The sequence below is a fragment of the Humulus lupulus genome, chromosome 3 (genome assembly GCF_963169125.1).
Source record: "Humulus lupulus chromosome 3, drHumLupu1.1, whole genome shotgun sequence".
Lineage (NCBI taxonomy): Eukaryota > Viridiplantae > Streptophyta > Magnoliopsida > Rosales > Cannabaceae > Humulus > Humulus lupulus.
In genome coordinates, this window is record NC_084795.1 from 52,764,132 (window position 1) to 52,781,093 (window position 16,962).

Below are 16,962 nucleotides of genomic sequence, written 5' to 3' on the forward strand. Positions count from 1 at the left end.
TTCAACATATAAGTCTATATGATGATTTTTTTTATATTATATTTTTGCAACTATATAAATTTTTGAACAACATCTCAACACATATATAAGTCAAAATATTTTGTTTGGCAAGTTGTTCCGTAAATTTTTTTTTTCTTTTTTGGGTAAATTAGTCCGTCGACACTAACGGTGGAGGATAAACATTAGTGATAAGCGGTGGAGGACTATTGTTGCCAAGAAATCAAAAGTTGGGGACTAATTTGCAAAAAAAAATTGGGACCAACTTGCAAAATTGTATATAGTTAAAGTACATGCCACGCAAATAAGTCTTGTATTTGTTGTGGTGTTAGTATTGAAATCTTCGGTGTACTGAATATTGTACCATTGTAACTATGAGTAAAAACATGAACTACGTACTAGCTAGAGAATGACATTGCATGCACTACTCATAAACAAAAGACGATGTTTATTTATTTTAAAAAAAAGACGACATTTATTGAAGATAATATATCCAAATTCATGTTTGTCCCTGACATCTTTTTCGCTTTAATTTATATATTTAAACGGAAAAAGCTTATAAATTGTTGAAATGAACACATACAAGTAAGAACAGAATGATTACTCAACAATCAATCCAATTTGAAGAGCTAGCTGGAACTCTGTGGTTGCCACATCAAGAAAGTCACGTCAGCATTCTCATCACTGCAATACAAACAAGGGTGCTGATGATTAATGCCATTAGCCTTCAACACCTTCCTCGTCATCATCACAAGCTCTTTATTGCTCAATACTCTTCCCCGATTCTCCTTCAAAACCGTCTGAACCGCATTGCTAAACGCGCCGAACGCTTTGCCTCCGGCAGCAGCCGGGTTCATGTCGGCCGAAGTCTCGTCGGCCTGGCACCCGCTGAGCAGGATCCCCTCGTCCAGTGGCCTCAAAAGGTTTGGAAAGTCACGCTGGTCGACCCGCGGCAACCGAAACTTGAGGCTGGAATTGGCTCCGAAGAGCTCCAGCATGTGAGTGGCGACGTCGGATGTGCTGATGTTTGTGAGTGAGCTCACGTGTTTGAGAATGGAGTCAAATGAAATTGTCTTAGGTTTAGAGGAAGATGGTTTATTGGGGGCTTTGGTATTATCATCATCATTGTCGTCAGAGACTGAAGTTGGTCCGACTTGTTCTTTCTCTTGGTCGATGAGGCCTCCGCTGTGGCATGAGTCTGAGAGGATTGTTAAGGTTGCTCCCTTTGCCAATCGGTTCACCAAATGTCTGAAATCTACATCTGGTATGGAAAAGAAATGAAATGCTTTGTTTTTCAGCACTACATATGTTTTTCTAGTATATATTATTGCAGCGATTGTAATTAAATTTAAAAATTCATGACTAAAAATTTTATATTATAATGCAACTTTTATTTACAATTAAGTATAAATGCTAACTTTAACCACAAAATTTATTCCCTGTAACGATAACTTAAAATTTTCACTGTGACTTTTTTATATTAGTGAATAATGTGTTTAGAGACATAGGAAGACTTCAATATATGTTTTTAGAAAAATACTAAATACTATAGTTGTGGTCATTATAGAAGTGTGGGCCCTATAAAACATACAAGGAAGGGGAAAAAATCAATTTAAGTATTAGACAAAAAGAACATATATAGCTGATAACAATGAAACAAACATACCAGTAATGAGGTTAAAATCACAAGGAACAATAGCTTCATCCCTGCTACCAAAGGGATGGACAGGTTTGACAGAAGGAATTCTTGTTCCGTGTCCACTGTAATGAAAATACAAAACATCCCCAGCTACAGCCTTATCAACCAATTCACCAAGAGCCTTCTTGATGTTTTCACCAGTGGGCTTTACTGATGAGTCTGGTTCATCAGTCAAAAGCTTAACATGGTTTGGATCGAACCCAAACTGTGTGACCAGAGTGTCTCGCATGGCAACCACATCGTTGATGCAACCATGGAGCTCGTATTGAGAGTTGGGGTAGTTGCATCCTACCAATAGAGCAAACCTCTTGTTTCCCTTCTCCATATATATTTAAATAATAATAATAATAATTATTACAAAACAGAATTTATGCGCTAAAAAATGTGGGCTAGTTTTTCTTGAGATTCAACACTGTTGGGTTTTTCTCAATTGTTGTGTTTCGACAAAGATTTGGCTTTGTATATATAATAACATAAGTCTCTCGTTGGGTTAGGAGTTAGAACTCAGTTCCCTTGGAATTTCGTTCAAGTAACCTCTAGTGTGGTCTGTTCATTTTAGTTGGCTTTCAAGCGTGGGAATCTTGCTATTAATTAAATGGGGCACCTTCTATAATTTCATAAAAAACACTTCAAGCAATATATACATATATGATATATATATATTTTTTGTAAGAGTGACATAGAATTTGTCATGGTTTGTCCCCACGTTATGTATGTGTACCATATATCCAAATACATATATATAAAAGTTTGGTACAAACATTTTAGCTCAAACTAACAAAACATTCGTGGCTGCCTTGTATGAGAAGCAATGCATAAAAATATATTTGTAAATATTTATATAAATCATATTGTACGCGCTAGTCTTTTTTAAAATTAATTTCATGTTTCCTTAGTTTATTTTAATAGATCTATAATTAGTTATATACTTTCCTGCCTTGTGTGACAAGTACATTAATTTGGTCGATCATATATTATAATTAGGAGACGTATTGTAAAGTATAACATGCCTAAATAATTTTTTATTGTTTTGGCCTGGACCCTACAGGAGTTTGCACTTGCGTGTGAATGTGTGTAAATTATACAAACAAAACACATCTCTAAGTATTTATGGTTCCTCTAAGACGCAAATGCTTAAATACATCGAGAGCAAGAGGAATCTAAATGCATAATATTAGCTTTTGTTTATTGGGGAAATCTTGGCTTAAATTTGGATTAGAATCAATGATTATTTCACTACAAGAAAGATGACTTTTCTCAGTGCGTTTCGAAAAATGTGTCAAGAAAAGTCATTTTTGCCAACATATTTTATAAACTGTGCCGGCAAAAGTCTCGACATTTGTCATTTTCCCAAAGCGACTAGAAAAGAGACTTTTACTAGCGTGTTTCATGAAGAGCGCTAGCAAAAGTCCTCATTTTTTCTCGGGGATTTTTCCACCGGCAATAGTGTATTTTCCCAGCGCATTATATGAAAGCGTCGGGAAAAGTTTGATATTTTGGCAGCGCATCATGAAAATTTTAATATTTTGCAAACCTTTTGGCGGCGCTTTTAATAGAATTTCACCGAGAAAAGTGTATCGTTAAATTTACATGGGGACTTTTGCCAGCAGGTTATATAAATGTACTGGGAAAAGTCAGATAAAAATGTCAGGAAAGATAATAGCACTGGAAAAAGATATAATTTTAAAAAAAAATTAGCAATGGTTTCTTTATATTCTTGTATCATTTGTTAATTATTGAGTATTTCAGACTTAATCAATGGTCTGATTCTCCTCAAAGTGTTTCAAGAATAACAATCAGACTAATCAACATTATTTTTATTAACTATTAGTGTTTAAACTATTGTGATCAGTGTCGATCGCTGCTGATCTCACCCTGAGGTCATAGATTCTTGTATCATTTGATAATTATTGATTATTTTAGACCTATTAATCAGTTTGATTGCACCTGCAGTGCTTGAAGATCCACAATCTTACTATTATTGAGTATTGTTATTGACTATTAGTAGTTGTAGTGTTATGCCGTGTGTCTATCAACCCCAAAATAGTAGTTTCTTGTAATGTTGACTAATTATTCGTTATTTTGGAACTAATAAATGGTTCGTATACCATTAGTGTTTTAAGATCAACAATCGCATTAATTAACGGTATTCTTATTGACTATTAGTAGTTAAAATATTGTGATATGTATCTATCGATGTTGATCTCACCCCAAGGTATTAGTTTCTTGCAACATTAACTAATAATTAGTTATTTCATAATTAATAAATTATTCGATTGAACCTTTAGTATTGAAGGATCTACAATTGTACTAAGGGTGATTGTTTTTGTTAACTGAGTGGTTAAAGTTTTGTGATCAACTGTGTGGATCAATGTCGATCTCACCCAAAGGTATTAGTTTCTTGAACATTGGCTTATCATTTAGTGTTTTAAACATAAGAAACGGTATGATTGTCCCCGGGGTATTATAAAATAAAAAAAAACCACAAAAATTTAAAATGGTTTTGTTTACTTTTCCCAGCTCATTTCTTTTTCCAACACTTTTTCACGTTGGGACATGGATTTTTCCCAAGCAATAGCCCAAATACGTTGCCAAAAGTATAAGTAGGAAAAATATCACCCTCAAATTATATATGCCTCGTGGTGAAAAACTTTTGCTAGCACATCCCACCGAACTTGTCAGCAAAAGTAGCACATTTTTATTTCCATTGTGACTTTTGTTGGCAAGTTAGGTGAAACGCTCTGGGAAAAGTACACGTAATTAATTTGGTATTTGGGGAAACTCTTTTCTTGACACTTCGAAATCTAAGTTCCGGAAAAAGTATGAAAAGCGTCGAGAAAAGATTCATTAAATGAAATGACGTCGTTTTTGGTAGGGTTTTTTAAAGGAATTTACCAGTGCTTTTTAGACTTTTCCCTGCATATCCTAAGGCGCTGGGAAAAGTCTTGCGATATTTAGGCTGTCGCACGACCCTTCTTCCCCATTTCGTCATTTCTCTCACTATCTTTATAGCTATCTATCTTCATTTTTCCTCCTCCTTCGAGCTCCGCTCCAAGCCCTTCCCTCCTTCTCTGTGAAAGATCCGAGCCCCTCCCTCTACTAATTTTTTTTTTTATATATCCTCAATATTGTATTGCTGGAACATTTTCTTGTTAGTGCTATTATAGCCAAGTTGTATCCATCTTGGAGGAAGGGCTATAGAAATAAAATCCTCCATAAGAATGAGGATATTTCCTTGGAGGAGATTTTCAAACATTTCGGAATTGAGGAGGAATCTCGTTCTAAAGATAAGAACGTGGAAGATTTTAATGGAGAGACTTGTAAAGGCAAGTGTTACAGACCCTTTGGACCTTAGAAGAATGAAGGTCAATTCAAGAGTTCCAAATGATCTTGCTTTGTGTGTGGCAAGAATGACCACTTTGCAATGGATTGTAGGTTCAAAAGGAGCCACAATAATTAACCTCAGGTGAATTCAACCAAAGAAGAATTAGTGGCAACACTAAGTGAGATTAATGTTATACATGGAAAGGTAAAAGGTTGGTGATATGATACTTGTGTCACCATTCATGTTACTTATGACAAATCTTTATTCAAAATATTTGAGACTTCAAAGGAAGAACACGAGATCCAAATGGACAATAAGAAAAGTTCCAAGGTTAAAGGCAAGAGAACAATTGATTTATTCTTCACTTTCGATAAAATAGTTCTACTCACTAATGTTTTGTATGTACTAGATATGAGTAGAAACCTTGTAAGTGACAATTTGCTTGGAAAACTGGGAATCAAGGTGGTGATTGAATCCGACAAGCTTACTTTGTCTAAGGGGAATGTTTTTGTGGGAAAGGGATATTCTTGTGATGGAATGTTCAAACTCTGTACATCTATTGATGATATGAACAATAAAAATTCTAGTTCTTCTTATTATATGCTTGACTCAAATTCTATTATTTTATAGCATGGTTGACTTGCACATATATGCTTTAGCACAACTAAAAGACCAATTAACTGTGGATTGATTAATTGTGATAATGTTGAACATGATAAGTGTGAGCTTGTAAAATCTAAAATGATTAAGAAACAATTTCTTAGTGTTGATAGAAATTATATCTTGTTAGATTTAATATGTATTGATTTATGAGAACTAAATGGTATGTTGACTATAGACAAAAGTAGATATTTTATTACTTTTATAGATGATTGCCCTAGATTCAAATATTTTTATTTGCTTAAGAACAAGGATGAAGCATTTAACGTGTTTAAAACACATAAAGCAGAAATTAAAAATCAATTGGAAAGGAAAATAAAAGTACTTAGAAATGATGGGAGCGGTGAATATTTTTTAAATGATTTCAACTTGTTTTGTGAAGAGAATGGAATTATACATAAATGTACCGACTCATATATGCCACAACAAAATGGTATAGCGGAAAAGAAAAATTAAACATTTCTTAAAATGATTAATGCTATGCTATTACATTCAAAATTAAGTTTTAATTTGTGGGGCGAAGCCTTGTTAGCCGCATGTCATGTCTTGAATCACATTCCTATGAAGAAAAATAATATATCTTCATATGAGTTATGGAAAGAAAAGAAACCAAACATTAGTTATCTTAAAGTGTAGGGGCATTTTGCTTATTGCAAAAGCACGAACCCTAAAAAGGTTGAATCAAGAGAGATTGAGTTCTTTGAGAACATGTCATGTGATGACAACAAATCAAAAGAACTTATTCAAATTAGAGGGTCTCAAGAGGAAACTCCTAAAATGACTTATAAGCAACATTTATTGCCTAGAGGAAGCCAAAGGCTTAAAAACTTGGGATCAAGTGAAAATTGCTCTCAAATAGAGATACTATATCTAGTCGAAGAAAATAATGAAGAAATTACATGGAAATATCAAATAGTACTTCAAATAGAAGATTATCTTAAAACTTTCAAAGGAGTTATGTCTTTTAGAGACTCCGCTTTTTGGAATGAGACAATTGTTGGTATTAAAAGAGCAAATCAAAGATACGCAACTGGGAATGGGCCGTTTTAATAATTATTAATATCAACCAAGATCATACACATATATATATATATATTAAATCACATACAATCAGATTAGAGATTAGCTCTTGTAGTCTATCAAGTGTCCTCAAATCTTTTTATACAAAATCAATGATCTTGGTATCCAAAATCTGAAAGCTCACACCTTGATCTTTCATATCAATCCTCAAACACACAAGGACGTGTGTGGGCACTTAGAATTCAAAAGGTTGATTTATGACTCTCTATATGTACTCAACACATGAGATCTAGAGAGGTTTGATTGAGAGAAGATTAATTGAACAGTTTTCAGGTTTGGGAAAACTATCGCTTCTGTCTTAGAGAGATAGTCTATTTTTAATCACATCAAAAACATTATTACTAAAAATATCGCTCTATCAGTTTTTATAAAGATAATTAATCTAATTAATTAATCTTTATTTTATTAAAATAGAATTCAAATTAAAACTAATATGGTATATCCTATTTAATTATTTAATTTAAATATATATTTAAAAGAAATAATTAAATAACTGATTAAACAAATAATTTGAAATTCAAAATTCAAATCTCAGGGATTGTGGAGTCCCTGTGTATGGCGCCACACTCACTGCACAGTGAGTGTGTCGCCCCACATATTAGGATTTTCCCTAATTTTCTCATTTGTTTGTTTAATCAACTTCTAAGACAACATATTTATCCCAATATAAATATCGGTTAATTCAAAATTAACTTTATCTTAAAATATCAGTTTTATATAAATAAATAAATATCTTATTCTAAATAAGACAATTATTAATCTCTCTTTATATATTAATCCAAACAAGATTAATATTTATTTTAACTTATAGTTTTTCAAAATAAAAATTATATAGTTAAATAATTAATTAATCAATAGCCTATAATTATCACTTAATTATTTTCTTGCCCTAGAAAATTTATTCATTTGCAATTAAGTCATTCTCCCTACAAATCTTTCTTTTGACATTCTTACCCTTAACAGTGTAAGACAGAGGTGATCTAGGGACCATGAACCTATAATATGAAGTTCCAATAAATCAGATTATTAATTAAACTATTTAATCAAATAATCTTATTTATTAATTCCATGATTACTCCACTATAAATATGGAATTACACTCACTACAACAATTTTAACTATATATTACATTAAAATCTTACATATGTTTAGAAGCGTTATTAATTCGCAAATAAAAAAACAAGAACAATTACTTTTGATTTAACAAGTCCAGGACACGGAATTGTTTAGGCGCCAAATGAAATAGAACTAGGCACCAAATGAAAGTCTTAGATCTAACCCGACAAGAACAAAAAAAAAAAAACAATTAAATACAGAAATTTCTCTAATTCCTCTTAGCTCTCCTCTTTGCCTCTCTCTCCTCACTCTCAGTCTCGAAGCTATCGCTCCTTCACTCACTCTCTTTCACACTTAGGCTCTTGGATCTCTTTGCTTCACGCAAGCTGCTGAAGCACACCACACTGGTAGGTAGTGTTGAGAAATTTTCGACTCGCCCCTAACTCGACGTCCTTCTAGCAGAGCCATAAATCAGAAAAAAGCCCCATTCTCTCTGTTTCTATCCATCTCTCTACAATGGAGTTCCACAAATTCTACCTGCTAGTCATCTTGTCGATTCTCTGTTCTCAATCTAGGGTTTGTGTTTTTCTCTCTTACTCTGATCACCTCCTTTGTAATACGTAGTAGGTACTCGATCTGATAATTTCTTGTTTTGGATTTTGATTTAGGCTGAAACTAATAGATTTGTTTTCTTCATTGATAACTCTTCTAATAAGTTTTTCCGCAAAGCATCGGACGATGTCACCAAGGTAATTCTCCGCGATTGCTTCATTTCGTCAATTTATAAATAGTGTAGTGTCAAATATAGGATTCAATTCAATAAATTTTATATGCAATGCTGCTTTTCTTGATTGCGTATGTCATTTGTATATCCAGAAATTACGAATCGACTCTACTTATATTAGGAGATTTTGTTCGATGTTCACTGTTAGCACTTATATTTATGTGGTTTGTTCATAGATTAAGGCATATATAGCAGATTTCAAAGTAGATTCGAACCTTATTGGATCATTCATTTGAAGGTTTGAATTTTCTTAAATGAGTATTAGTACCTCTTAATAGAGTCTGAACTCATACTACTTACTAATTTTTTGATGCCCTTATTTTTCACAGTTGGATTGTTCTTTGATATGAACAATTTACTTATTGATTTATACTAAAGTATGCCAGTAAGAGAGACTCAACATAAAATTACTTTCTGCCTGTTGCAGTTTTTTTCCCAGACCGAGAAGCTTTAATATTATTTTCTTATTCAATATTTAAGTTTACTTATATATGTGTATTGCATTTAATTTTTATCTTTGCTATGTCTGTCCTCACCTAACCTACCTCTCCTGTGTAATAAATGGTAAAAGGAGAAGTGAAGAGAAAAACTAGTCAATAAGGTATGCAACACTTTATAGTCGAAATCTGAAGTGGTATTAAATTTTGAATGTTCTTGATGATTCTGAGCACTCAAAAGTTCATGATTTTTTTCAGGAAGTGAAAGACTTAATCTTTTATTTTGGTCATCTTCTCCGGTGACGACGAAAAAATATATGATTCTCACATATCAAAATGATCACCTTGAAGAGTAGTTCACGATGATACTGCTCTTGAGGACAACCGACTAGCGGTGTGGCCAGAATTTTTTTTGGGGAATTTTATAATTACATACATAGAATCTAAAGTATTTAAAAAAAATACCTTCAACCAAATTATTTTCACAAATATCGGTGCCACGTCAACATAACTTACCGGATTTTGAAAAAAATTGGGAAATCTCACTTCCCAATTTTTTTTGTTTTTTCTAGGTTGTAAAAAGTTACATTTTGGTTGATTACGATATCGATAAGATACTAATTAGTCTTTTTTATTATTATTAATAGCTTTATTTTTAGATCATATAATTTCAGTACCTTTTGGTTACCTCCAAAATTTATTTGTAAACATTTTAATACACCAATTAGTAATTTTTAAGATAATATAGTATCTTATTATTTAAGATACATTTTGGTAACCTTTAAACTTATTTAAGAAACTAATGAGTTGTTATACAGTATAATAACTTTACCGTACAGTTTATTAATAAAAATTAATTTAGTATACTACATGGTAACTTTTTAATGAAAACTTTTAATAGACATTTTTAGTCACTCACGTAATTTACATGTTTTATTATTTAAGATATTTTTACGTTACCTTCAAGCATATTTTAGAAACTAATTAGTTATGGTATAGTATAAAAAGTTACTCCTATAATTCAAAGTTACCATGAATAGCTTATTAGAAAATGATAACATTTCGTATACTGAAAAGTTACTTTTGAAAGCTACATTTTCGTTGCTTTTAAAATCATTTAAGACACTAATTGGTTACATTTTGATATATGACTAAATGTTTTAGTATGACACAAATTTAAAGCAACCAACAAACTTAGTGAATTACCAAAAATAATATTTTTATGTTCTATTTAAAAGTTACCAAACAATATTTTAGAGAATTTATTTTAAAAAAGTTACTTGAAATGTTTCTAAAATAGCTTTAAAGTTGTTTAGAATACCATATGGTATCTTTTAAATGTAAAATAACAATAAAACTTTTGGTATATTAAATTTTGTTTAAGTTTAAAATTTGGTTACTTTTTGCTTAACATAATATAAAAAAGAAACTAAAATGTTACTTTTTATTCTGGTCATCTTCTCCGTGAAGGCGAAAAAATATATGATTCCCACATATCAAAATGATCACATTGAAGAGTAGTTCACGATGGTACCGCTCTTGAGGACAACCGACTAGCGGTGTGGCCAGAATTTTTTTGGGAGAATTTTATAATTACATACATAGAATCTAAAGTATTTACAAAAATACCTTCAACCAAACTATTTTTACAAATATCGGTGCCACGTCAGCATAACATATCGGATTTTGAAAAAAATTGGGAAATCTCACTTCCCGAATTTTTTTGTTTTTTCTAGGTTGTAAAAGTTACATTTTTGTTGCTTACGATATCGATAAGATACCAATTAGTCTTTTTTTATTATTATTAATAGCTTTATTTTTAGATCATATAATTTCAGTACCTTTTGGTTACCCCCAAAATTTATTTGTAAACATTTTAATATACCAATTAGTAATTTTTAGGATAATATAGTATCTTATTATTTAAGATACATTTTGGTAACCTTTAAACTTATTTAAGAAACTAATGAGTTGTTATATAGTATAATAAGTTACCATACAGTTTATTAATAAAAATTAATTTAGTATACTACATGGTAACTTTTTAATGAAAACTTTTAATAGACATTTTTAGTCACTCATGTAATTTACATGTTTTATTATTTAAGATATTTTTACGTTACCTTCAAGCCTATTTTAGAAACTAATTAGTTATGGTATAGTATAAAAAGTTACTCCTATAATTCAAAGTTACCATGAATAGCTTATTAGAAAATGATAATATTTCGTATACTGAAAAGTTACTTTTGAAAGCTACATTTTCTTTGCTTTTAAAATCATTTAAGACACTAATTGGTTACATTTTGATATATGACTAAATGTTTTAGTATGACACAAATTTAAAGCAACCAACAAATTTAGTGAGTTACCAAAAATAATATTTTTATGTTCTATTTAAAAGTTACCAAATAATATTTTAAAGAATCTATTTTTAAAAAGTTACTTGAAATGTTTCTAAAATAGCTTTAAAGTTGTTTAGAATACCTTATGGTATCTTTTAAATGTAAAATAAGAATAAAAATTTTGGCATATTAAATTTTGTTTAAGTTTAAAATTTTGTTACTTTTTGCTTAACATAATATAAAAAAGAAACTAAAAAGTTACTTTTTATTCTGGTCATCTTCTCCGGTGACGACGAAAAAATATATGATTTTCACATATCAAAATGATCACCTTGAAGAGTAGTTCGTGATGGTTCTGCTCTTGAGGACAACCGACTAGCGGTGTGGCCATAATTTTTTTATGGGAATTTTATAATTGCATACATAGAATCTAAAGTATTTACAAAAATACATTCAAGAAAATTATTTACACAAATACAGGTGCCATGTAAGCATAGCATACCAGATTCTTAAAAAAATTAGAAAATCTCACTTCCCGAATTTTTTTGTTTTTTCTAGGTTGTAAAAAAGTTGCATTTTGGTTGCTTATGATACCAATAAGATACCAATTTGTCAATTTAATTTATTAATAGCTTTATTTTTAGATCATATCATTTCAGTACCTTTTGATTACCTCCAAAATTTATTTGTAAACATTTTAATATACCAATTAGTAATTTTTATGTTATATTATGGTATCTTATTATTTAAGATACATTTTGGTAACCTTCAAACTTATTTAAGAAATTAATGAGTTGTCATATAGTATAATAAGTTACCATATAGTTTATTAATAAAAATTAATTTAGTATATTACATGGTAACTTTTTAATGAAAATTTTTAATAGACTTTTTTAATCACTCATGTAATTTACATGTTTTATTATTTAAGATATTTTGACGTTACCTTCAAGCATATTTTAGAAACTAATTAGTTATAATATAGTTTAAAAAGTTACTCATATAATTTCAAGTTACCATGAATAGCTTATTAGAAAATGATAATATTTAGTATACTGAAAAGTTACTTTTGAAAGCTACATTTTCGTCGCTTTTAAAATCATTTAAGATACTAATTGGTTACATTTTGATATATGACTAATTTTTTTAGTATATCACAAATTTAAAACAACCAACAAACTTAATGAGTTACCAAAAATAATATTTTTATGTTCTATTTAAAAGTTACAAAACAATATTTTAAAGAATATATTTTTAAAAAGTTACTTGAAATGTTTCTAAAATAGCTTTAAAGTTGTTTAGAATATCATATGGTATCTTTTAAATGTAAAATAAGAATAAAAATTTTGGTATATTAAATTTTGTTTAAGTTTAAAATTTTGTTACTTTTTGCTTAACATAATATAAAAAAGAAACTAAAAAGTTACTTTTTATTCTAGTCATAGTCATCTTCTCCGATGACGTCGAAAAAATATATAATTTCCACATATAAAAATGATCACCTTGAAGAGTAGTTCGCGATGATACTGCTCTTGAGGACAACCGACTAGCGATATGGCCTGAATTTTTTTTTGGGAATTTTATAATTACATACATACAATCTAAAGTATTTACAAAAACACATTCAATAAAATTATTTACACAAATACAGGTGTCACGTCAGCATAGCATATCTGATTTTTTTAAAAATTGAGAAATTTCGCTTACCTAATTTTAAAAAAAATTTCTAGGTGGTAAAAAGCTACATTTTAGTTACTTACGATACCGATAAGATACCAATTAGTCAATTTTTGTTGTAAAAGTTTTATTTTTAGATCATATTATTTCAGTACATTTGGTTATCTCCAAAACTCATTTGTAGACATCTTAATATACTAATTAGTTATTTTTATATTATATTATAGTATCTTATTATTTAAGATACGATTTGGGAACCTTCAAACTTATTTAAAAAACTAATGAGTTGTCATATAATATAATAAATTATCATATAGTTTATTTATAAAAATTAATTTAGTATACTACACGACAACTTTTAAATGAAAAATTTTAATAGACTTTTTTAGACATTCATGTAATTTACATGTCTTATTATTTATGATATTTTTACATTACCTTCAAGTCTATTTTAGAAACTAATTAGTTATCATATAGTATAAAAAGTTAGTCCTATAATTCAAAGTTACCATGAATAGGTTATTAGAAAATGATATTATTTAGTATAATGCATAGTTACTTTTAAAAGATATATTTTTGTTACTTTTTATATCATTTAAGATATTAATTGGTTACATTTTCATATATGACTAAATTTTTTGGTATGCCACAAATTTAAAGTAACCAACAAACTTAGTGAGTTACCAAAAAGAGTCTTCTTATGTTCTATTTAAAAGTTACCAAATAATATCCTAAAGAATCTATTTTGAAAAAAAATACTTGAAATATTTGTAAAATGGCTTTAAAGTAGTTTAGAATATCATATGATATATTTTAAATGTATAATAAGAATACAGTGTATTAAATTTTGTTTAAGTTTAAAGTTTAGTTACTTTTTTGTTAGAAAAATATGAAAAAGAAACTAAAATGTTGCTTTTTATTATGGTTATCTTTTTCGGCAGCGGCGAAAAAATATATGTTTTCGACATATTAAAATGACCACCTTGAAAGGTAGATCGTGATAGTATCACTCTTGAGCCCAACCAATTAGAAGTATGGGTGGAAATTTTTTTTGAAGTTGGAGGAGAAGAAAGGTAAATAAAGAAAAGTTAAAAAAAAAGTTGGAAACGGAACACGCTAGAAAGAGAAAGGGGAGATACACGATACAATTGTAAATAAGATTGTACACGTTGTTATTGTAAATAATTCCGAAAAAACAACCTGGGATGCAAATTTCTCAAAGATTTTTTAAGTTAAAAAGAAGAGAGAGGAAAGAAAAAAACGTAAAAAAAAAGAAGATGAAAAAACGTGAAAACGGTAGAGGGAGGAATATATTTTTTCTTCTAAAACGTTATATTATTTAATAAAAATGGTATATAAAAAAATGATAAAAATATAAATTAAATAAGCAATAGCAATATTGTAATTAAGTTAGAAAAAATATTGCCACGTATAATTTAAATTTTTCATTCTAATTTAGAGGAATCCAACCGAACATGACTTCCTTTCTCATTTTTCAACACTTGGCAAGATAGTTAAAATACATAAAAATGGGAGTATACAATTACATTCAACTCATAGTTATACAATTAGAATTGCTAAAGGGTAGTAGTGGTGCCCAACAATACAACAAGGTGGCATACCACTATTGATGTAATAGAATATCGCTAACAAATTATGAAGTACCATATTATATAATGTTACACACCTAAATGTGCCAAATAGCAAAATTCTTATACAATACTCATCTAAGAATAGTATAATAATAAAATCAAACAAGTTGGATACAATAAATAAAAATAAAAATAAAACAACATAATTTATATTATACTCTTTGAGCGTCCCAAACATTTATCATTCCCATTTGCACCTAATTTGGTTGGCATGCTTAAAATCAATTGTCAACAAAACGGTGCCGTCTACTCTCTTCAACACAAACCTCTCTACCAAAACATAACAGCCAAACTTGCTCCACTCTTTTCCATCAAACTTCTCTGTTCTCTTCACTTTCACTTGCCTTTCAAGCTCATTTACTTTGAACCCAAGCCCAACTCTCTCTTCTTCCCACCTCATTCTATCCACTATCAATTTGCTCAACCCCATTAACCTTCCTGATTGATCTTGTCCTTTAACAGAACTTGTAAACCAGATAACTCCATCGTCAACATGACCCCACTCGCATATAGCTTCCTTTCCATCAACACAAGCCTCTTCTCTGTTTACAAACACATCAACACTCACCAGTTTCATGTCATTTCCAACGTTGCCACATTCAAAAACCCTGTCCCATCTCTGCTCAAGTGTCATCTCATAAAACATGGAATTCTTCATCTGTTGCTTGAGTTTTAATCCACCTAATTCTTTGACGAACATAAAAGGGCAATACCATTTTCCTACAACCACCGGTTTGGAAGTAGTGGAATTGGACAAGACTATGAGGTCGGGAAGTTGCGATCGCAGCGAGGAGTTGAGGCCAGGGGCTTCGTCTAGTTGGTAATGGCGGGGTGTCCGCATGCAGAGGTCCCATTTTCTCCTCAAAAACGTAGGAGGAAAGCCATTTTCAGCCACGGATTCTGCTGTGAACCTTCCGTGACGATTCTTTTGGATGATCTCAACTTGTTGATAGATGTTTAAAGGATCCAGAGGTCTCGGCTTGATGTCTTTAATGTATGTGCAGCAACAGCATGTCCCCATGTCATCTTCTGTTGAGCTAGCGCTGGCTTCACTGCAACCAAAAAGAAAAAATAAAGAACAATATGCGAGTCAAACAATGCAGCATTTTTTTTATTTTATAAAAGCATTTTGAATCAAGATTGAACGTTTATGGGAGAAAAAAGTAGTGAATTTGAAATATACCCTTTATGCTTTCCTTGGCGGCTAATCACGTAGTATCGATTAGAAGACAAAGGTTGACCAAGCACTGGAATGAAAACGACTTCATCGTGAGAGGTGTGGCTGCTGTTATTATTTCCACTACTTGTAGTATGAGTAACAGTCAGATCCTTATTCTGAGGAAACGGCAGAGCCTTGATTGAGGTTTCTTTGCTCAATCCGAAACAAGTTGTTGTTTCGCATTCTTGGTCGAAGAGAACCAGATAACCAGAATTCGGACCCTCTTTGGGTGCTGAATTGAGCAGCTCAGGAGACCTTCGTAGCAAAGACAGAGGCTTTGTCACGTACATGATTTTCTCAGAGTTGAAACTAATAAACTCTCTCAGTCTCTACTCTTTTTCTTCTCTTAACTTCTCTGTATCTTGCTATGTATGTCATGATAAGTTTTTCACATATATGTAGGAAAAGAAAAACAAGAGTTGCAGTAATGGCTACTAAACGCGTCAATATATAAATGGTTTCCAAAATCAACTTGCCATTTTTGGAGTTTGGGATAGAAAAAAGAAACCCACGAGGAAGTTTCCTAAATCAGCCAAGGTTTGGGATACATGTTACGTGGTACGAATTTGTTCTATCAGTTTTGTATGTTTTGTTCTGAACTATTTTATTTGGAAAATTATATGATCAAGCTGCTGTGTAGCTGACTTTTTCATTTCTTTGTCATAGAATTTGGGAGGTCAAATAGGTAATAATGAAGAAAAGAAACAGGTATGAAGGCATATATTTATATATATACATTTATATATATATATGATTTATTTCAACTAGACACGTTAGCACATGATATAGATATACTGTCATATTGAAACTGGTAGCCCGTAAGTCAATGGCTCCCCACCATCTCTAATGCAAAAAATGTAAATTGTGTGCCAAATTTGAAAAAAAAAATAATCAATGTTATATTTTTCTTAATATTTATAATTATATTCCAACGGCATAATTAACTAAAAAAATCAATAATTTATTGATTATATAAAAAAAAAAATTATTTTTCATTTTTTTTATGGGGACTTCTGGCGTCCCTCACTTAGTAT

At 30.6% G+C, this 16,962-nt stretch overlaps 2 protein-coding genes across 2 annotated transcripts; both read right to left on the reverse strand.

The window, feature by feature from the left end:
• Nucleotides 1-428: 428 nt before the first annotated feature.
• On the reverse strand, nucleotides 429-2,173 carry LOC133822697 (metacaspase-9). The gene is made up of 2 exons (XM_062255127.1): nucleotides 1,664-2,173; nucleotides 429-1,258 (listed from the first exon to the last, which is right to left on the reverse strand). Exons 1-2 carry the CDS (start codon nucleotides 2,019-2,021, stop codon nucleotides 627-629), a joined length of 990 nt encoding a protein of 329 aa, XP_062111111.1. The 5' UTR covers nucleotides 2,022-2,173; the 3' UTR covers nucleotides 429-626.
• Nucleotides 2,174-14,497: 12,324 nt separating this feature from the next.
• LOC133821121 (uncharacterized) lies at nucleotides 14,498-16,470 on the reverse strand. Its single transcript, XM_062253608.1, has 2 exons — nucleotides 15,893-16,470; nucleotides 14,498-15,761 (listed from the first exon to the last, which is right to left on the reverse strand). Exons 1-2 carry the CDS (start codon nucleotides 16,216-16,218, stop codon nucleotides 14,891-14,893), a joined length of 1,197 nt encoding a protein of 398 aa, XP_062109592.1. The 5' UTR covers nucleotides 16,219-16,470; the 3' UTR covers nucleotides 14,498-14,890.
• Nucleotides 16,471-16,962: the final 492 nt, after the last annotated feature.